General features: G+C 44.4%; 1 protein-coding gene across 1 annotated transcript; it reads right to left on the bottom strand.

The window, feature by feature from the left end:
* Nucleotides 1–6,286: 6,286 nt before the first annotated feature.
* On the bottom strand, nucleotides 6,287–17,428 carry LOC119455558 (nose resistant to fluoxetine protein 6-like). The gene is made up of 6 exons (XM_037716960.2): nucleotides 17,333–17,428; nucleotides 15,161–15,283; nucleotides 14,912–15,032; nucleotides 11,436–11,622; nucleotides 7,759–7,901; nucleotides 6,287–6,578 (listed from the first exon to the last, which is right to left on the bottom strand). Exons 1-6 carry the CDS (start codon nucleotides 17,377–17,379, stop codon nucleotides 6,390–6,392), a joined length of 810 nt encoding a protein of 269 aa, XP_037572888.1. The 5' UTR covers nucleotides 17,380–17,428; the 3' UTR covers nucleotides 6,287–6,389.
* Nucleotides 17,429–22,731: the final 5,303 nt, after the last annotated feature.

Raw genomic sequence — 22,731 nt, forward strand, 5'->3', positions numbered from 1 at the left:
TTTAGTTTTTTCAACATGTTTGTTTGCATCGCTTCTGCGTGAATCAGCGTGCGATGACTTATTAGCTTGTTCATGTTCTTATTTTTTTATACTGCTGCTCGTATAACCAGAGCAAAATTTATCATTGCTCTGAGGTAACAAAATAACATTACTATAATCACCTGCTAGCCTATATTGCTTCCACATATTACTGTTCCGAGCAGCTTCACAATAAAAATACGAATCCGAAGGCCTTACCTTTGTGCGTTATGAACTGCGGTCGTTCGCTGAGCAAGTGGATGCACATATCCCAAACCTATGTTTGGGTTGGTGAAATATTATGCAAGAGGCACAGTCGAGAACACTTTCGGCGCATAGCGAGGTCTGGTAGGTCAACTGTTAGTTTCATTGAGGAAACCTAGAGTAGCGACTATGTTGGAAAGAATAGGCAGGGTGCTGCGATTCCGGATGGACTCTAAAATATTGTTATGTTACCTGGCTAGGATCCCAATTCAGCAGGCATACTCAGTTTTGGGTCTGACCAAGGTCCTTGTAAAGTTGGAGCTTTATGGTAGTAGTGGCGTGTGGAAAGTTCTGATGCAAAAACCTAACATGCGGTTAGCGTTTGTTGATAATATAATTAACATGCAAGTTCACAATAGATGCTGCCTTATAATGACGCCGAATTATTTGTAAGAAGTCGTGGCAGTTAGAGTGTGTGTTATGTAATCTGCAGGATTAGTTGAGTAAGGAAGTCCGGAAATGTGTAGTGCTTTCACACTGTTAATATAAGTTTTATTAGTCGTGGAACACCAGCGGAAAATTTTTAGGAAGGTCACTCTGTGATGCAGTACGGTCGCAGGGGTAGAATATAGGTGGTATATTGCACAATCATGAGCAAACAATTATATAGAATAAACTTGGGTAGGAAGACCGTTAATGAACATGAAAAATGTAGCGGTCCTATAAACGGACCCCTGAGGAACCCCTGAGGTTACTGAAGCGAAAGAAGACTGATGACCTTCAGCCGAAACATGTTGAAAGCGGTGAGAAAGAAGCATTTAATCCGACCTAAACATTACCATCGAGATCAACGTATCAAGTTTTTAGAAAGAGTAGGTGATGCGAGACTGAATCAGATGTCTTAGCGAATTCTAAAAAAATACGATCGACAACAAAACCTTTTGTCAAGAAAGTGAAATAAGTCGTTTGTAAATAACGAAAGCTGCATTTCACAAGAAAAATAATTTCTAAAACCCACGTGACAAGTAGAAATAAACTGAGTTAGATTAAACAAGACATACAACATTTGAACAGGACGTGTTCCATGAGCTTGCAAGGTATACTGGTCAATGATAATGGTCTGTAGTTTAGTGGATAATGAGAAACACCTGTTTGTGCAAAGAACCACTCTCCCATCTTCAAATCAGTTGTTTATGGTACTGCTGTACAATGACTGTGAAAATATCTCGCAAAGAATGAATGATGAATACACACCGATGTACATTTCAAAAACTTGGAATTCATACCATCAGGGCAAGCACAGCTGGAGACCTTTAGGTCTTCCCCTGAACAAAAATACCAGTTGAATCAAAGAGAACAGGGTACATAGGACAACGCTTTGTCAGATAATCAGGGTATACAGCATGTGTATATCACCGAAAAAAAAAGCGAGATAAACGCATGATTTAATGCATCACAGCAATCATTGTAATTTACAGGAACGCCACTCGTATCGCAAAGCTCCATCGAATTATTTTTGCTATTGACTAGCACCAAAATTTTCGAGGATTGCCACGTAGAATGCACATGGACGGCGTACCTCTCGTGCAAAAGGAACAGAGATAGTTGTGAGCAGGAGATGTCGGCTTAATTTTTTCCTGATCCTGGTATTGCGAGACATACTGCATGTCGAACCAAACACCAAGGAATAATCGATGTTTGCGGGGTTTAACCTGATGGAAGGCTGGCGAAATAATTTGAGATCATATCACAAAATGTGCCGGCGGACTTTCTGAAGGTAGTGTTGCAAGATGGCAGAAACCGGCTCTGGGGAAGTGCCTACGTGCACTCTCAGCAACTACACCGCAATGTGCATTGTATTCGTTGGTCCCGGACGAGTGCGTAGGCGCCGCTGCTGAAGGGCATTTTGGCAACCAACACAAACTCTGATATTCCGGGTCTGAATTAGAGTACTGCACGGGCCCAGGCTGCCATAAAAGCCCAGGCCGGACCGGCCCGTGGGACCGGGCTCGGGTCGGGTAAGCAGTTGTTTACTCAGGCCTGGCTGAGTTCGCGGGCCTAGAGCTTCGGCTCGGGTCGGTCCCGTGCCTCAGTCTAGCCCAGATTAGGCCCGGGAAGCTGTTTGCCTCGGTTCCACACTAGGATTATTTTTTTTTCTCAACAGCGAAGCTTGCTTTCAGAGAAACACGTACTGGTTTCTTTTCTAGATCCGTGCTACATTCGGATGAATGACAATTATCGCTGTCAAGAACCTTCTCCACTTGAGGGATTACGCCTAGAACTGAGTTGGGAATAAAAAGTGTGGTCTACATTGTTCCCCAGTTATTAAGGCCTCAGATTTCTAGAGTGATCATGCTCAGGCGAGAGACGGACGACCCGAAGTTCGAATGGAGTAGCGCTGCGAGTTTGACAGCGGCGCCACCTGTAAACACGTTTGAAGCACATAAGAGTGGCTGTGTGTGCAGCGAAGGACATGACAGTGGGATGAAAATGTCGAAGAGTTACAAAGATATATGCATTGCAACGGCTTTGAAGAGATGGGCAGCTAGTTGAATGGTGAAAGACTCCTGTTAAATTATATATCTATATGGCAAGAGCATCGCACGCGTAATGCGAAGACCTGGGATCGTTCCCCACCTGCGGGAAGTTTTTTGTCATCCACTTTCATTTCATTTTTACCATTGATGTATTTTCAATTTAGTAATTGTCCATTTAAATTCCCCTATGTTGTCATTGAGGTCTATGGTTGTTGGCTTCTTATGATCTGATTACTACAAATCGATCCCCTCGGTTCTCGTTCTTCTCGTTCAATATATATATATATTGTACGATGTTGAGGAACAGAGTTAACAAAACAACGATATTTATTAAGGGCGAACCTGTGCCCACGACTAAAAAGTCACTGCGTCGTGAAGAATGCCCGGCAGTCGCGTTCTGAACGGCGTCCAGCCGTCTTCTTCTGTCTTCTCCAGTCCTGTCTCGTGCGCGTGGCGCAATGCGAGCCGGTCCAAGCGGGTGCTCATGCCACGAAGATCGCTGGCTGTTGTTGCTGAACAACACCACGGTACGGCGTGCACAGTACGAAGGGCGCGCAACTTGAATGTGGCCAGGTTGTAGCGATTATATATATATATAATATATATATATATATTATATATATATATATATTAGATTGTTTTCAGTTGTACAAAGCATAATTCGTAGTGCTGCAAAAGAGCAATTCTTTATTTTTAAGCACAGCTCGTTACATTTTCTAGAGCAGAAGACGTGCCTAAAGGCAAAGTCGTTTACAAGATTTGGTTGCCGCACGACAATAGTTAGATTTTTGGCAGAATTTATTGATAGCCGCTTGCCACTGGCCTTGTGGGTGATCGTTTTAATAAAAAAAAACAAAATGAAATAAATTTTATACAAGTTGTTAGAGTATTGAAATAAGTGGTTATCAAGTAAATTCTCAATATTTATCAGCAAATTAAATTTGTGTTAAGAGGTAGTGCAAATCGCTAATGGTTACCATTATTTTCCTCCGCTATTTATTCAAGTGAGTTCAATATCTTGCCGTAGTGCATCGCGCAATTAGTCAAACTAATTACATTTAAACTTTCAAGTGTCCACTGCTCTTAGATAAATACTTTAAGCCAACGCGGATGCCACAGAATTTGGCAACCATGGTGAGAGGGATGTGAAAAAGAAACACAAACTCTGAAAATTTCCCTCTCACAGTGCACTTTTAAATGTTATTTTCACACATTAAGGGACTAAAGCCTTGTGGGTCCTTTTTATATGGTTTTCTAGCACTAGGTGGGTTCCCTACGAATTACGTAAACAAACCAGTCATGTCATCAGCGAATCGTGCTCTAGAACACGAGTGCATGCTGGCTCATGAAGGCGAAGTGGGGCAGCGTCAAGTGCCGCGATGAACATAGAGATCGGGGTGAATACTTCACCCAGAAACGCAAGTGGTGCCGCGTCGGTACGCAGCGAAGAATGGCTTAGAACGCGAGTGCACACTTGCTCGTAAGTGCGAACTCGAGGGCGTCGATACGCAGTTATGAGACAGCAGCGCAACGGCGCCGTGTTGTTTACGGTGCAAACAAATAATGGGAGACACTCTTGGTGCACGATGAATTCGGTTCGTGTGTAATGTGTGAGCACAATATACTCTGATTTCGGCCTGATTTTCGGCGGTGTTGGAGCGCCATGTGTAGTGAGCGCGATGTTTCCCAGTGAAAAAGCCTTCAACATTGTCGTGTGATTTCTACTTGCAAATGGCCGCTAATATTAACAGTGTTCCTCGCAAACACCAAAGACATCACTTCAACCGACTACCACAGCGCGTAGAATCCACATAATTTTTCAAGAGTATATGGCAAGTATCATTTGCTGCTGTACTAGGCCATCCGGGAAGCAGTTAGATTCATTTGCGACCAACCGCCTCGCGCGTGGGCGGGACATTGCGATTCTAAGCCCTGATTTGCTCGTAGACATTTTGGCCCTCGATTGCAGAGCTTATGGGCATCGCGCAGCAAACGGGTCACGAAATAAAATTTCAGTGCCTACCGAGGCACTACGGACTCGAAAGGGCACCATAGTGCGCACTGTTTTTTCCAGACCCGATATGAAGTCCTTGCTAGCTTATGTGATGGGGAGAGACACACACATGCACGTGCGCGCGTGTGTGTGTGCGTGTGTCGTGCGTGCGTGCGTGCGTGTGTGTGTGTGTGTGTGTGTGTGTGTGTGTGTGTTTGTGGTGTGTGTGCGTGTGTGTGTGTGTGTGTGTGCGTGTGTGTGCGTGTGTCGTGTGTGCGTGTATGTCTTACGTGCGTGCGTGAGTGTGCGTGTTTGTGTGTGTGTGTGTAGTGTGTGCGTGTATGTCGTACGTGCGTGCGTGCGTGTGGACGTGCGTGCGTGTGCATGTGTGCGCGTGTGTCGTGTGTGCGTGTATGTCGTACGTGCGTGCGTGAGTGTGCATGTTTGTGTGTGTGTGTGTGTAGTGCGTGCGTGTATGTCGTACGTGCGTGCGTGCGTGTGTGTGTGTGTGTGTGTGTGTGTGTGTGTGTGTGTGTGTGTGTGCGTGTGGACGTGCGTGCGTGTGCATGTGTGCGCGTGTGGGTCGTGCGTGCGTGCGTGTATGTGGTACGTGAGTGGGCGTGTGCGCGTGCGCGTGTGTGTGCGCGTGCGTGCGTGCATGCGTGTGTGTGGGCGTGTGTCGTGCGTACGTGTATGTCGTAGGTGCGTGCGTGTGTGTGTTCCGTGTGTGTGTGCCGTGTGTGTGTGTGTGACGGAACTTCGCCGCTTCTGTGACGAATATCCACACTTGGCCATTCTCAAAGGTTTTCGTTTTGGGTCCTTGTCCAAGCCCTCGAGATATGTTATAACTCTAAGGGCGACGGTACGATTTTTACACGAACCAGGACTAGCCTCAATACTTTAAGTCCGCTGCTGTATTGACAACTAGCATCACTGCACCGCCAATCCTCCATCCCTCTTTCATTCCTGTTTTCCCCTTCCCCATGTTTACAGTAGCAGGTTAGAGTGCACAAGCTCGGGCCGACCTATCTGCGTTTCTATAAATAAATTCTGATACTGCTACAATGGGAAGTAAATTGAAAAAAAAAAAACTGCTCGCAGAGTAGACGAAAAACTAAATAATCTCGAACCAAATTTGTAAACGCTTGGCTGCGCCGAAACTGCAGTATGATTTGTTAATTAACGACTTTAAGGGGGGAGGGGGAGACAAAAAAAGCATTTTTATACCTCACGATCACGCAACTGCACCAACCATACAACGAGAACCGCGCATCTGTTAAGCATGTTAATGATTTGTTAAATCTGTTTGCGATTATAAATTGGTTGGATTGCTTTTAGAGGTGTCTACTTTTTGGAGGATTCCAATAGAAGCTCCAACAAGTTCTTCAGTTCCTTCACGGGTCATATTTATGGGTGTCGTACAATTGCCATAACTGGAGCAGAAAAGGGAGTAAAATTTACTATAAAAAAATTGGATGTACTGTATTGGAAACAGCAGCTTTTAAAGAAGCGCGGAAAAAAGCCAAGGTGGCATTTCTTTTCCTTTATTTGCCTCAGCTTGTTGCCACCAGTGATGTACAAGAACAGCGCATGACCCAAAGATTTCACTTTGAAGCGCATAGCATGTGTGAAAACGTTCAGGGAAGTCGTCGGATTTGGTCACTTGTCTGCAATGGCCTGGAATTGGGTACTGTAGGCTGTGGAGTTTCAGGAATTTTGTTGCCAAAAACATGCTCGTAAAAATTTTCGATGGGAGCATCACACAGAAGAAAGAGCAGGTATGCGAAGTAGTAGCTGATGCCTATGATTCCCAGGGTGTTCGTAAGCTGAAAAAAATAAGAAAAATATAAGCTTAATGGAAAAGCAAGAAACCCAATGTCAACTGTAGCATGGCGGTCTGAGCCCGAAGCGAGAGCATTTTCTAGCGTTGTTGTGAGTTGGGTAGAAAATTATTCACGTTAACAAACTGAAAACAAAAAGACAGGCATTAAGAATAACAATAAGGACCTGCATTCACATCACTTTGAACTTGCTCCTGATGAGGGCAGGAAAGACGCTGCTGCTAACTTGGCAACATTGCATGGTTCTCTCCAAAGCACCTCTGATGAATATAAGAGGTGTTTTCGTCTTGCTATGAGTACAGAAGGATTTGTGAGCAATACGCGACAGAGATACTCGCATTCTGGTTTGGAACTACTTCCATAAATGAAACATTTTCTTCTGAATTACATGTAGTGTGGCAGTGATGATATTACCGTTATGTTCTTAAACGCTAATGCACGCGGAATGTATGCAAATGACATAAAGCGGACTGTAGAAATTAGGAGCGTGCTTGCCAAGAACAATCTTTCTTCCTGGACTAGAGTAGTGTCCAAAGCATGGAAGCAAAGCTCATAGCTAAAGCACACTTTATGGTCATACACATGTTTGAAAACGCAATCTACCTTGACAATTACATGCATTCAGTAAATGCAAGCGCAAATTGACTCACTGCACTAGGGATCACTTTAACCATTAACTAAGCAGTCACGTGTTGGGCAAGGTGGTGTTACAGAAAACTCCACGTCATATACTAGGAAAGCTCTTGGTATTAACTGAACGTTTCCTGCGTATCTATAGCAAGAAATAAGGGAGACACGCAAAAGGCAACAAAAATACATAGATGGTCTTGCTGTATTCTTATTAGCATCAGCTGAATTTATTTCAGTGGAACGACTTTAGTTAGCTCGTTCCATTTCATGTCAAAAGTAGTCATTTGTTTGTGTTTTGCTCATTTCAGCATGACTACTCCAGAAATGTGATGTTTGTTTCGAAATTTACTAGGCATATTGCCTATCACCACCACGTCACATTGAGCAGGGAGCCAAAAATTATGAAGAAGCAAGCCACTGTTGAGCCTTAAAAGTGTCTGCCAGGCTTGTAACTAAAGAATCTGGCTTTGCCAACAGTTTAGCAATTCTGCTCTTCAAGCCACAACATCTCTATACTCAGACCTGTGTATCTTACCTGGAAAAAGTCGTCCAAGTTGAAGCGTGTCTTTACCAGTGCCATCCGGAGAAGAAGGAACACTCCTTGAAGAAGGTACACCCCGTACGTGAGCCTTGCAAGCGGCACGAACCCTTTCCACGATGACATGCGGGCTATCATGCCTGCGAGATTTGTTTGAAACGTTGAAGAGACTCACCCCGTTCATAAGAGACCCACCTCGACTCACCCCGCCGGCCCCTTTCTTGGGTGTTTTCGCACCTGTCACCTAGCCGCCTGTCAAAGCACCCAAAACGCATATAAGCACTGCTACTCCTCACGCCATATCACCCTTGAAGAAGTAGCCGGTGGGTCTCCGAAACATTGGTTTTTTAAATAAATTTTGGTTGGGAGTTTTCCTTCTCCTTAATTTAGCTCTGGTAGTGTTAGCCAGCGCTGCTCACAGCCAGGGTGGCGGACGTGGTTTCATTGTCTGTCATTTCGTATGATTGCGACTAACGAAAATGGCGAGACTCGGTTCAGCCTCCTCTCGCTTGGCGAATTTTAAAGTAATTTATTGCCCTAAGAAGTAAAGTTTTTTCATTCCATGTGTTCCCTGCAGTTACTCTACGAATACTCCAGCCGTCTCCTATGGTGTTTTCCCACTGGTCGATCCGCAGCGGCCACCGAAATCCTGAGGCGAGCGCTCGGATATCAATCCGAATCTGCCAGACGAGAGCAGAGGCTCTATTCTGGACACGCATGGCGGCAGCACGGCCGCCATTATCCGCCATCTTGGCTGTCTCATTGGCTGTCCAGAGGTCACGTGTTTTGAAATTTGTGCCGGGGAACGGAAGGTTTACAAAATGCAATTTTGCGTTTGTGTCAGAATGACGAAACGTGACGTGGAGCTGCAAGTTTTACCAACAAATACTTTTTTATGGTCCTTGGCACCTATATTGCGACTTTAGCGCTTTAGAAAGAAAGCGGACGGTAGCGTGCAGAAGCCCGTGCAATGCATCCGCAATTTCGCGAATATGTGGTGGCGTTCCAAGACAGCCGGCCTGTCAGCTTGTTCATTGGCTGAAGGAATATCCCGTGAGGAGCGTCACAGGAAGGGCCGTTTCGTAAACGTCAATTTGACGTTTCGTGACGTTGCTCTGGGCCACCATTGCAGAGATTTTCCGCCATAATTTGTGGCGCGACGAGCCGCACGAATTATGGTAATGAGCGGCCATATGCAATGGCAGTGGAGAGGCATGCGTGTCGGCGCATTTTCCCTGTCATTTGGGGCCATAAAAATCTTTTGTTCACAACGCGTGCTCATAGCATTTGCATCGCTCTCGGGTGGTGTTGGCATTTGTGTTTTGAACCATCATTTTTATTAAAAACACGTTTATTTGAAATAATATTGTTTGAAACTAGCAAACTTTCTGCGACATTTTGCACTTTTCACTATTGCGTTTGTATTGTAATCAATATTACTGACTTTTCGCATCATCAAAGGCTATGACAACGGTGACTTTTTAATTTATAAACAGAAATGTACGCAAGACGGCGCCTTGAAGTTTCCTCTCGCGGTGCGAGTAAGCAGCGAAGTGCGCAAGAGATGGCAGTGCCGGCGCTTGCGTCGCTCAAGCGGATACCTGTGGCGCGCGCAACGCAATCTATGATATTCGGCCGCTTCTCAGCCAGACGAGTCGGGCTGAGTCACTTGCGGTTCACGAGATAACCATAACGCGGCCTAGAGCGTGCGGTGATCATCACTGGCAGGTCGCGTATGTTGTCTCAAGGTAGAAAGCAAGCGCGTGGCCGGTGCCAATATACGATGACTCATTCAGTTTCCCGAGGACACGCATCCTAGTTAATGAAGCAGACGACAGCCTGCGCGCATGCAGACGACGGAAGCGAGAAACGATTTTGATGGAATAATCGTACGCTTTGTGCTAGCTGCTTTATTTTTACTCGGGAGGAAAACTGTTTTGCTTTATCAACCACGCTAGGTTCAATGCCTACATTACAGTTTCTTAGGCGAAACGTCAAATTTGCGTCACGTTACCAAAGCAAATCGAGGCTATCGGCGCCATTTTGTAAGCGTCGCGCGTACGTCACGCTTCGAAGAAAATGGCGGCTAGAATGGCGGCAATGGCCAGAATAGCGGCTCAAGAATGCTCTGCGGGGATCGTAACGGAAGTTGGTGCGCACACACCACACAAACCGGTTACGGAAACAGTGCCTCACTTCCGCTGTGTACGTTAACTTGGCAACCAAAATCGCTGTCCCACAGCGGCTACAACGTTGCGTACCGATTTTACATGAAGATGGAAGTGATGTATGTTCTCGTCCTATTTCCGTCCAAATTTGCAACTTGGCTTCGGATCAAGTGAGAGCGATCCCGCAGAGCAAGTTGATCCGAACCTTTCAGTGGAAAGCGCGAAGCCGCGCCAGATCGACCAGGAGGTGTATTCTGTAAGTGTCCACCTTGTGGACATGTCCAGTTCGTCTGCCGCGTAAGTGCGGATTGGCTAGCAGTGCTTGTCTCCTCCCGACGTGTACTCCAGCCCAGCCAATCAGAACTTCAGCAGCAGACGAAATGGACATATCCACTAGGTGGACACTCACAGAATGGTGGACAATTACAGCAAGAGTGAGTACCGCTCGTTACACGGTGCCAAATGGAGTACCAGCCACTTCCTGGCATATTAAGTTTCTCGCACATTATCTACATGCATCCACCCTACTCACACTCCAACTTCAACTAACGCTAAAACATACGCGTGCTCTGTCACCCACGTATCAATAATAAGTGAATGGGCGCACTCTTGAATTGATGCGCTGACGCATGGGTGACGGAATACACCGACAGCGCGTGAATTTTCGAATCTGAACGTTTCGGGACGGTCCACAGAGCAAGCGAGTGACCAGCAATAATCTACCTTTGCTGCAAGCTATTATAAAGTACAGAACATCTACGTATAAAGAATATTTTGAGAGGCAAGAACAAATCTACCCCAACGGAGCACACCCGCAAGCAATTAGGCCGAAACTAAACATTCACAGAGTGACCGCACCAAGGAACGTTATACTGAGTCAGAAGCATGACAAACCGCTGCTTCAAAGTGATTGTCAAATAAAGAGCGAATAGCAAGACACTGATTCTGATTTTATTCAGAAGCGGGAAGTTTGGGCGGCTTGGAATATATTTCTAGCCCCACTTCTAGTACAATCACTGTATACGCTGCTCGCGCCATTTGGAGAAGGCCTCATAAGCTCCGAAAGCGCTTACATGTCCTCTGAAGCTGTGGCCAAATCTAAGTGTTGTCACCCAGTCACCGTCTACGATATTGGCCGAAACGGAGGTTTCCTGAGTCGCACCGGCGTCAGGCACATCCATTGTACAGGTGGAGGCAAGCAATGTACACTTCACCACGTGATCAAACATGGCGGCGCCCATAGGATCACCATCGAAAGGGTCATAAGACAGATCAAATCATGCGTACAGTTTTAGATGTTTGCTGTTCTTAGTTGCAAAGACATGTAAAATACTGAATTCGGGGCCGTGCTAAACGCAACAAAACGAGATGAAGAGGCAGAACATTGTGTCAGGATTTGTTTCATGCTTAGGGTTTCTTAATCACCTTTACATAACACAACACATTCTGGCAAATTACAACGTGTCTCCGCCCTCACTTTGGTTAACGAAAACGCGATATACACACCTCCGTAGCCCGTAGCGCAGGCGTAAGCCGGCCAGCACAGTGACAGTGACCATAGGAGCCGGTGGTATCCTCCGTATATCGCATTGGTGATAGGGTCCGGCAAGTGCCCTCGATTCCATGGCAATGTGACGAATAAAACGAAGCACACAGCTGCGGCTGACAGCAGCCAGAGCAATGCTTGCGTGATCTGCACAAAGGAAAGAGATTAAACAACAACACCATTTTCTTATGTGAAAGCAAATTTCCTATCATCATGTGCTTGCTACAATCCGCATTTTTCACGGCGCTACGTCGCATGCGCCCTGCCCTGGCGGATTAGTCACGAAACGTTTTGGAAGGGTTGCGCGCGCGGCCGTACGGTCCCGTCTCGGGGGAACGTCCTCCGAAAAAAAAAATGCGCTCGCACGCGCGCTACTGCAAGTGCAAACTCGTGCCGTGTACCTCGTTGAAACTTCGCTGGTAGCTCGACGTCGGTGAGGTACCGAAAACGTGCGTAGCGTAAGACTGCAACTCCACTTCTAAGAGAAAGCGGTGAGGGCTTCGTCTAGACTGCACAGGGAACCACGTAGTTGCCGCCTTGCATTGATGGCTGTTATACCAAATTTATCGATAAACCCCTGCGTTACACTTGGACGACACTTAAAAACACGTTGCTGACGAAGACTTCTTGCAGCGTCGGTCCTCGCTTGCTGGTAGTGGCAGCGTGTGCCCGACTTCACGTACTCGTTCAAGGCGCAGTAACACTGGGTCGATACGAGACCGACAAGACGCGCACGCCTACGATTGGCCGACCATTCAGCACTGTGTCGCTGAGACCATTTTATCATACCAGGCCTACAAGACAACCGACGAGCGCGAGTTGTCGTACTGCGACGGGCTTTCTTGTCGACGGCACCGATAAAATCAGCGTGCCGACCATCATTCGACCGAACCCCGCGCGATCGGCCGTCGAACCGATAACGCGATAGCCGCAACGCCTTCGTTGGTATATATAAATAATGGCGCTCAAAGTTAGTCAAAACATGTCTACGAAGTTGAAATGCACAAGATTCGACGCTCTCAAGCCGTGCACATGAAGTTTGAGCCAATGTTGATCCTGTTGAGCGAATGTTATGCGTGGCGCCGTCGAATTCGCGCACCCGCTACCGGCGGACCTGCATGTATTGAAAAGTAAGCAAGCTATAGGACGAAGGAAACTGCTCTTATAGTCCAGTTCTAGCCTTAGCGATTTGAAGTAAACTAGTCTTCGCTTCGATCGCCGTGTACACAATAAGCTGCAAGCGGGGGCATAGCGCTGTGCCCAACGCCTGTGCCAACATCTGTACGTCACCGTTCCCGTAGGCTGCCGGTCGTATTCGCAACGTAGATGGGTGGGTTTTTACGTGTTGACATGCTGACACATTTCTTAATTCCTGAGATGTACTCTTTATCTCTGCGTCAAACCCGAAACAAGAGACGGTACATTCGGTACAGCAGCATAAACAACCGCCTCTCTCAGTTATATGTACCAACGGTGTCAGCGATGGCATCCGCGTTTTTGCAGGAGAACAACACTGCCTTTAAATGAGCGCTTATGCGAGCACAGTTTGCTCTAATAATGCTTTATGACACGCGCAAACTAACTATGGCGAAGTTAAAAAAGAACGAGAATCAGTAATAAATTAACAGCCCAATAATTGTAACTGGATCACAGCCACCATTGTTTAAGTGGCTCAGCCGCTCATACTGACTCGTCTCACGATGGAACAACGCGGCTCATATGAGCAGATACGAGTGTTTTATTCTACGTTTTGACATTCTTTCATATCAGTGCCTTTTCATATATGCACCTTTCCCCCATTTTTTGACGCTAACAACGATCTGTAGATGCCGATGTAAACAAGTGCATCGCTTTGCTAAATCCGACGTGGAAGGCTGCGCAATCGAAAACATCTTATTTATGCGAAATGTCTAAAGAATGTGTAAAAAGAATTACAAAAAAAGCGAGATGCAAGTGCAGAAGTCAGCGACAACAAACTCCAAAGCAGCCGCGACGGCAGAGCAGCGTGCCTTTATCGGCCGCACTGTAAACAAAACAGCACACTCAGGCCTGCTCACCCTACATGTATATAGTTGGTGAGGGCTACATGGCTTCCAGGAACGACATGCTGCCCTGCAGAAGCCATTAATAATTATTCGCGATCCACGAAACGCACAACCGATGCGCACTTAACACGGGCACAGGTTCACAAATCAACCGGCGAAAGCCCCAGCACCCTACCAAAACGTTTCCAGCGGCGCGCGGCAGAGGGCAGCACAGGAAAATTAAAAAGGCGGATTAGGGGGTGGTGGTGTTGAAAGAGGGTGGGTTAGCCTGTGCTGATCCGCGTAGCGCTGTCATGCGCCCCCAAAATGCGAGCCCCGAAGAACCTGCAGCGCACAAGGGACGCAATCTGTGTTCAATTTAGGGCGCTCCGCCGAACTTCGTGTGAACGCTGTGTGGTGAAAGGAATAATTCTCAAAAAGGCTACGTTCCTCGTTCAAGTTACAACTGACTCCGCCTACACAAAGGCATGGTTATTTAAGACTGAGGATCTACTTCCTAGCTTTGTGACATTAGGTGGTGAGATCGGTGATCTGGAACATTTCGTCTGGTTGAGCCCGCAGTTCGAAGACGAAAGAAATCCGATACCTCACAGTATACAGAAAAAGGGTCTTTCACACGCGTGCTTTCAAGACGTATAGTGTTCACGATAAAGCCCGGAGTAATCGGGAAAAAAAGTTCTCTACCTGTTGATTGCCTTACTCCACGACACCGATTTACTGAACCCTTGGTGAAATACACCCGCGCTTATAGCGTAATAGATGCTCAGGTGGAACACTTGCTCATATGAAGTCTGGTTCATTCATATTTCAGTCATGCAACGTTTCACCGTCAAACTTCAGCTATGCAGACTCGTGCTCTATGGCTCAGGATACACTGTAAATAATTAACTAAAGAATATTGAAAAAGGCTGTTATATTTGAGGCGTTGAGTAGACGTGATCTGAATTCTGTGGCGATATTGTGGTTACCACTATTTGAGGAGTAATCATTTCTTTGTGATGTTTATAAGAATATCATCGCACTTAGCCAAAGCCGAGTTTCTTTTTTTTTCAGTGATATTGAGATGAGACTGGGTTCTATGTCAAGAGAGCGTAATCCTTACTTGTCATGGTTTGCTGCTGCGAGATGTGGCTATGAAGAAAATTTTGCGAGAAGCCTCAAGCCCGCTTGTAACACATGACTGAAGTTTAATATACCTCAGGTGCGCAAATTTGTAATACATCGTAAAATTTTTGTTATATATTACCGGATGTGACCCTAGAGTAACTTTCCTTTAAAGAATTGTTTTATATACAGAAACCACGTTTCATTTTAGGAAAATACAGTTCATTATATGAAAGGTGAATAATAAAAGGAGCCACGGAAGGTACCTGCAGCATACATATACTTACACGAGATATAGTGACTTCCTTGTATTTCACAGCCATGTACCCTGCCAGGATTCCACTTACATACGTCGCCACATGGGTTATTGGTCTAAAATAAATCAGCTCTAGAGTTTTGAAGATGCGCCTGAAAAAAGAAATTCGCTTCTTTTAGTGTTTTTTTAACATCACGTGAAAGAAATCGAAATGGAGAAACAGTTCCCAAACTAAATTATTACCACTAAATCAGTAAATAAATTTCAAACACGACGGTACCGTCCATCGTTTGTGCCAGTTGTCATGCCGTAAAGCAGATTCGAAAAGAATGTACGGAAGGCCGTGTAAGTGCTGCAAGTAACTCCAGCCAACACCAGCACGGTCACAGTTGTTTTGGGAAATCTGGAAGCACAAATTAGCAGGTTATCTGTTACTGCTGAGAGGCAGAACAGTGCACAAACACAGGAAACCGTCCAGCAATACACATCAGTGTTTGTTAATCGAATTCACCATATTCGAACGATAGGGGAGGATATAGAAGCACGCTATAACATATAAAGTGGCTATACTTGTAATGCAATTCTCAAAAGATGGATGAAATGGGCGGTAGGTGCGATAGGTGGGGGGAAAGCTAGAGAGAGAGAGAGAGCGACAATCTAATGTTGCAGATTGCTTAGATTTGAACTAATACGGTGCGCTCTTTGATTTTGTGAAAGCAGCTGCAGTAGCTCCCTAGGTGAAGTGGTCTTTCGCTCACCACCAAGTCACGGAAACGAATGCCAGCCATAGCGGACACATTCCAAACGAGACCACTATGCGAAATCTCTTGACTACGTACATACAATAGCAACACCGTGAAGGAACACACGGTGATTATTCTGAGCTATTTACTACGACTCCACTCAAGTTCCAGTGTGCCCCAGCCTAGGAATATTAATTTCGAATTATTTGATTATTATTATTATTATTATTATTATTATTATTATTATTATTATTATTATTATTATTATTATTGCTACTGCTACTACTACTACTACTACTACTACTACTACTACTAATAATAATAATAATAATAATAATAATAATAATAATAATAATAATAATAATAATAATAATAATAATAATAATACTAAAACGTGCTCTATGGACAGCACAGCAATTGAGATCATCGACTAGTCATTTGAGATCTCAGAGTTTGCTGTGGTGACTTGTTAACTGCGACGATGTGGGAAGTTAAGCTACTAAAAAGCTTGCTATATCGAAACCATAGCTAAAGATAAAGCTCAGAACAAGCAAAAATATAGAAAAGGTAAAATAATACGTGACCTTCGTAGTGGCAAAAAGTAAAAGAAAAGAAAATTTTCGCCAGGGATACTTGATTGATTGATTGATTTAATGATTCATTTATTCTAGGATTTTACGTGCCAAAACCAGTTCTGATTATGAGGCACGCCGTAGTGGAGGCTCCGGAATAATTTTGACCACCTGGGGTCCTTTAACGTGCACTACAACGCAAGCACACGGGCGTTTTTGCATTTCACCTCCATCGTAATGCGGGTGCCTCGGCCGGGATTCGATCCCGCGATCTCGCGCTCAGCAGCGCAACGCCAGGAATACAATTTAGATATTATGCCCAATGCAGACCCAGTACTTCATTTGTGGTACGAGTTGCCTCAGATAATATTCAAATAGTTAACATCAAAGTGTATAAGAAGATCTTTGTTTTGAGCATGTTTAATGTGAAATGAGTCATAAAGGGTTTGCACTTTGAACTCCAGTCATTTCAGCATGTGTAATGTGAGCCGAAATGCGGTGTGTACAATCTAGGATTTGCTTGCGGAGTTTGCTAAGAAGCAAATGAGAAGGAGAAAGCTTGAAACAATACCACTCCATGGTCACCTTATCCTTGTTTCTACCTAGCTAAAAGAAGGCAACACAGTATTTTACGTAGAAATGCGAAACGATTTAGCTGTATCGAAAAATTATGGTTCAAGCGAAACAACTAGCCGGGTGGCAATTGAAAGAAAATGTAAAACGTAATTTAAAATCCAGCAGGTACGTCAAATCTTGCAACTCTATTCTGCTTAGTGTCAGTAAGATACAATCGGTAGTAAAACTATATCTTATATCGTTGAAGTTTTTCGGTTGTGGATACTGAAATAAAAAAATGTAGAGAAAATAAACCCCGTTGGACTACTTGACTTTAGCATGCAAGCGGCTGTTGTGCGCAGAGAATTGGTTCCCAAGACAAACTATTGTAACGCCAATGTAAAGATCCGAACTTGACATTTTACAGAGTTCATGAGTATTGTCAATAATTCTGCAGCCGGATTGTTTTTTACAAAGCGCAAAAATATTGAACTCACTATAGGATAAAAAAGTCACTTGAAGCGTTAGTATTAGCATTTTTTTTTAATCCTTCACAACAAGTACCGATAGCGGTTAGCGTACCTTGGCAGAAGCATGGTGAATGGCAGTGTGAGGGTGAAGAGCTGCATCTCTGTGCTGACGTACCAAAGGTGTACTAAACACTGAAAAAGCGGGAAGACAAACGTTGCAGCAGCAAACAGTACATTTACCGCCAGAAACAACTGCTCTCTTTACTTTAATAAGCTCACTCAGGTTGAAGATATCCGCGGAAATTGATTCCCATGGGGAAGCTATATGTAACAAGGTTTTGGACTATTGTAGGATGCAAGTTACAAAATAGTGTAATAGAAAAGCAGTGCATTTCCTTTCGGTATGCAGTACACTAACGGTAATATTTATAAGCGGCAATTTATAGCTACTAAATGAACCATGCGTGAACGAAGGCACCTGTGGCGGTTTAAAATAAAAGTTCGGCTGCTACTAATACAACGATTTCGCAGAGCTTGATGTTATATATATATATATATATATATATATAAACACTTTCGCAATTAAGTTGATAAAGTTTAAGAAAACAACATAACGTGGTGTCCTAATAATTTCATGATGGTAGTTGAGCTCCGCGATATTTTTCCTCGATTCTGTTGTACAGTTTGTGTTTCTGTTCCTGTAATGAAAAAAAAACACCTTTTACGATAGCACAAGAAAGCTTGAACATCAAGCTCTGCGAAATCGTTGTATTAGTAGCAGCCGAACTTTTATATATATGTATATATATATATATATATATATATAATACTGTCTGATAAACATTCTCAACTTAAGTAAAAGACACACGTGAACTATCTGAAAAATATGACGTCTCGAGCCTTTACTAATTTAATCTGTTATGCGACAGTTGAGGAGGCGCTACGGTTCCCTTATCACATTACGAAGCAGCGTTATATGCGTAGAGGACAAAACTAGGCAAACAAAAAAAAATGACCCACCGTGACTGCTCTGGTTGGTTGGTCGCTTGCATTACAAGTTATGCGGCGCTACTTATAGGCCTATAATGTCATGTCGAAGTATCATATGCATTTTCTGGAGATCATGCATCCCCGCCGTCTTTTATGCTTCTGTTCGGGTGACTGCCATAACTATTAAATAATAACTTCCACCTACGTTAAAAAACTTCAAGAAAACCAAAGCCAAATGAGGAACGCATATTGTTGCGCGTATATGTACACTAATCACGCTCCATATGCTGAGACATGAAAGGCATTGCAGTCAAAGAGGCCCTGTAATCTACATTTCTCGTCTTCACTGCGTTTTAGTTCTCTCCCCCCCCCACCTTCTCTTTCTCTAATCTTCCCTCAATAAACTTAATCAGAAGTTCACGCAAGTGCGCTGTTAAATTTGAATGTCATCATAAGCAGGTTTTCTTGAATTAGAGAAAAGACAACGTTCTCAAGATTATTGAACAAGAAGGAGGTGAAAAAGTCGCAGTTTCGCCCGAAAGGCGAAGCATACATTGCGATAGCAAATTAGTAGAGAGCTATACGGAGTAAGGACAGCAATTTTATCGGCTGTACAAACTTGGACACATTCGCTTACTAACTGAATTAACAAGCATGGTGTCAGCGCGCACAAGCAAACATGAATAGATCACCCTCGACGGCCGCAGACAACCGCTGTCAAAACGCTGGCACGTGTTCAGCACAGCCATGTGACCGCGCTAATGAAAGCGTGCACACGGCGGCACGCGGCGGCGCCCGGGCATGTCTCCGCTCTACCGAGATATGGCTCGACCTAAGCGCACCTTGACGCCAGAAGAAGAGGCTGCCCGACGAGAGAAGCGCCTTCAAGCCACGCGGGAAAGGAATCGCCATCCTTGTGCCGATCCAGCCTACCTAGCCAACAAAGCCGCCGATATGTGACGTCGCCGAGCCGATCCGGAATACCAAGAACGCGAGAATCAAGCCAAGCATCAACGCCCAGCCTTGCCATGGTAACTTAACCTTGCCTAGAAAAAGCGAAGTTAAGCCACGTTAAGCCTACATCAACTAGTTGCTAAGGAACGTCGCCCAGCTCCGCTGTTTCTTCAGACTTGGCACCGCTGGTGTCAAGCTGGCCGCATTGTTTTTCTTCTTCTCCTCACAAATCTGCTCGCATTCTCTTGTCGAAAAAGGCCTACTATTAACGGACAAGATGAGTGCGAGACTACAAATGTAGATTTTTCAACCCACGTTGATCACATATTTTTTTAATAAATATAAACATAGTAGTTGTCGCCGTTTGCTGGCGACGTATACTCCTTAATTCTCGCTTGATTGAGAATATAGGACGAAAAATAGAGTAAATATAAATACTTGCATACACTAAGAGCGTAAGTCTCTTTCAAGACTTTCTCATTTACAACGAAGTCCGTGGATGTCTGGTGTAAACACGTTTTAAATGCACGAATGAGACAATTACTCACGACGCAGTGCAGTCAATAATCTTCACAAGTGCCGACATCTTCAAAGTAGCATATAAATACTTTCATGGCTTTGTGATTCACTTTTGAAGGCCATGAGCTTAACACCTCCGCAAGTGGGAAAGGCCGATGTGAGCCAATTAAACGCAGTTTTTTTTCAAGGCTCTGTCTATGTGTAATGTGCTTGGGACAGTCGGGTAGTAGGTGATGTACATCCTTGTCGGCGTGACTGCACAAGCACGTTGGAGAGGTCACACGCTTAATTCGGACTAAGAAGTGCTTGGTGTACGCAATTCCGAGGCGGAGATGATATAAGGGGGTATTTACGAGTCGTGGAAGCTGAGGGTCTAGCTGGTACTCAAGATGTGGGTCAACTGCATCTCTGTGAACCAGTTCAACACTACAATTCTCGCGTGAGGCCTCGTAAAATGCGCCAGTTGTCGGACTGAGATAAGGGAATAAGGCGGGTTTGCGTATTTTCATCAGCCGCTTTTGTAAATGCATCAGCTCTTTAATTTTATTTGATTCCGTAGTGACTTGGAACCCATTGAAGAAAGAAATGCTGTTTTAACGCTGTAGCTTGATTAAGTTCTTTTATTAGAGCGTAGGTTACACGTGCCTCTATTTGTACTGGAGTGGTATTTTTAATGCATCAATGCGATGTCACTTGAGTGAAGATGTCTTCGTTTATTTAGACAGTTTTCATGCAGAAACAGTGATGTGATGTCGCCAGATTGAGCCCTTGCTTACTTATGAATGTACTGTTTTCTTGTGAATTCCCACATAGTTCATTGGTCGCAAGGCAATGGCCACAATCTCCACAATCAAACACGGAGCTGGTGCGGTAATTTCAATTTGGCGTGACCGCATATCTTTTGTTTTAGAGCCCGGTTTGGCTTCCAATCCTCCGTTCATTTTAAGTCTAGAAAAATCTCTGTTCCATGCATTTTTTCTTCTTGGCCTTCGTCGTCGACTCGCACAAAGCCGCACTCCTGAATCTTAAAGCACTGCACGGTCCCGGGCCGACCCGAAAGCCGTCCGAAGCGTTTGTCGGCGGGCTCGGGCCCGGTCCAGACTCGGGCCCGCTCATTGAAGGGCCTAAGTAGGCGTTCCAGCACACGCGCCCGTTATGCATTGCATGGTTCAATGTATTCTGTGCCAAGCTCATGTGACACACGCAAGATAACTGTCATCATCATCATCAGCCTATATTTATGCCCACTGCAGGACGAAGGCCTCTCCCAGCGAACTCCAATTAACCCTGTCTTGCGCTAGCTGATTCCAATTTGCGCCTACGAATTTCCTAACTTCATCACCCCACCTAGTTTTCTGCCGTCCTCGACTGCGCTTCCCTTCTCTTGGTATCCATTCTGTAGCTCTAATGGTACATCGGTTATCCATCCTACGCATTACATGGCCTGGTCAGCTCCGTTTTTTTCCGCTTAATGTCACCTAGAATATCGGTTATCCCCGTTTGTTCTCAGATCCACACCGCTCAATCTTGACTGTGTATCTTATCAGATGACTATATCTCATCAAAGAAAATAGTAAAACAGATGAAGCTCTCATTTTTAACAGCGGAGCTGTTTCAGCCGGGCGTAATGTGTCTGCTGAATCCAAAAATGTGGGCCGATCCTGGCAGCAGTGCAGAAACAGTCCACGCGCAATGGCACATACACCTGTGAACTAGCGAAGCTGAGCCTGGCTAAGTCTAGCTAAGAATGGTGGGGACTACTTAGCCAGTCATCGATAGGCAATTGATAGCCAATTAATAGCTAGTAAATAATTGATCAATAATCAATAAATTCGGATAACTTGGTAGTGCTTAGCCTAGCCCAAATACGTGGCCAATATCTTGCGATAGGCAATCGATAGTCAATCAATAGCTAGTCGATAATCGATCAATAATCAATAAATTCCTGAAAATGCTGGGGATCACTTGGTAGTGCTTAGCCTAGCCAACAAGCCAGGGTGCCCATCATCTCCGCTGTCTCTTTAGCATTGCGCCGCCAGTGCAAGCTACGCAATTTTTTTTTTCTTTTCCGCAAAAACGAACATTGTTTCCGCGTAAGGAAAAATAATTTATATAAAGAACCACTCCTCAAACCATTTCCATGTTACCGCTTTTGCGATTGTACTATTACCAGTGTCGATACTATTGCATTATTTTAGCGCTAAGACCAGTTACCCTTGTGCTTCAATACATAAAACAGCGTTTTCCTCAAAAAGTTAACTGGGACGCCCATGCATTTCGTTGGACACTTTGGAAGTTAATATCTCGAAACTGGTTCAGTGCTGAGAATTCGTTCCAAGTGGATACGCCTTGCGAACTCAGCGGCTATAATTCGGAGATTAAAAGATGTGCCGTAAATAAATAATTAAAAAGTTAATTAGTGTAATTATGTTAAACATTAAATTAGGCGTTTTGTCCATCCATTAGGCCATCCATATCAGAATTAGCTTGGAACTACATAAAACAATTAGCCTCCTTAGAGGGTCGTCGCATTAATGTGAACACAAGAAATCCTGAGATATGGTCAATTCCATACTTCAGAACTCTCTATAAGCATCAGTCGTTAATAAATAACCTACCATTCACTTTGAACAAATACAAAAATGTCGATAATTTCAGTAAGAAAGAACTCAGCTCATAATTTGGTCGCTATGTGATTATTATTCTGCGTTTGTGTATGGTTCTAAGTATATAACGTACATCCTGTTTCGTTTTCTTAGCAAATGTTAATCTTGTAAAATTCAGTCTCATGCTATGTTGTATAGCTGGTGTTGCGTTGTTTTGTATAGCTAGTATTGCTATTGTAGTGTTGTTTAATATGCATTCTGTTAAAACTTTTTCTAATTCTGTTAACTCGCCGTGACGGAAATATTCTTTGTCTTTCCGTTCATAGCTATTTCGTCTATGAGGAATTCGAGCGAGAGCTGGAAATATATGTGAATTATTATGCATGTGCGCACACTGTTTGCTGTACTATTGCCTTGCCTGGTCTTTTGGGTCACGTCAAGC

The sequence above is a fragment of the Dermacentor silvarum genome, chromosome 1 (genome assembly GCF_013339745.2).
Source record: "Dermacentor silvarum isolate Dsil-2018 chromosome 1, BIME_Dsil_1.4, whole genome shotgun sequence".
NCBI classification, from domain to species: Eukaryota; Metazoa; Arthropoda; class Arachnida; order Ixodida; family Ixodidae; genus Dermacentor; species Dermacentor silvarum.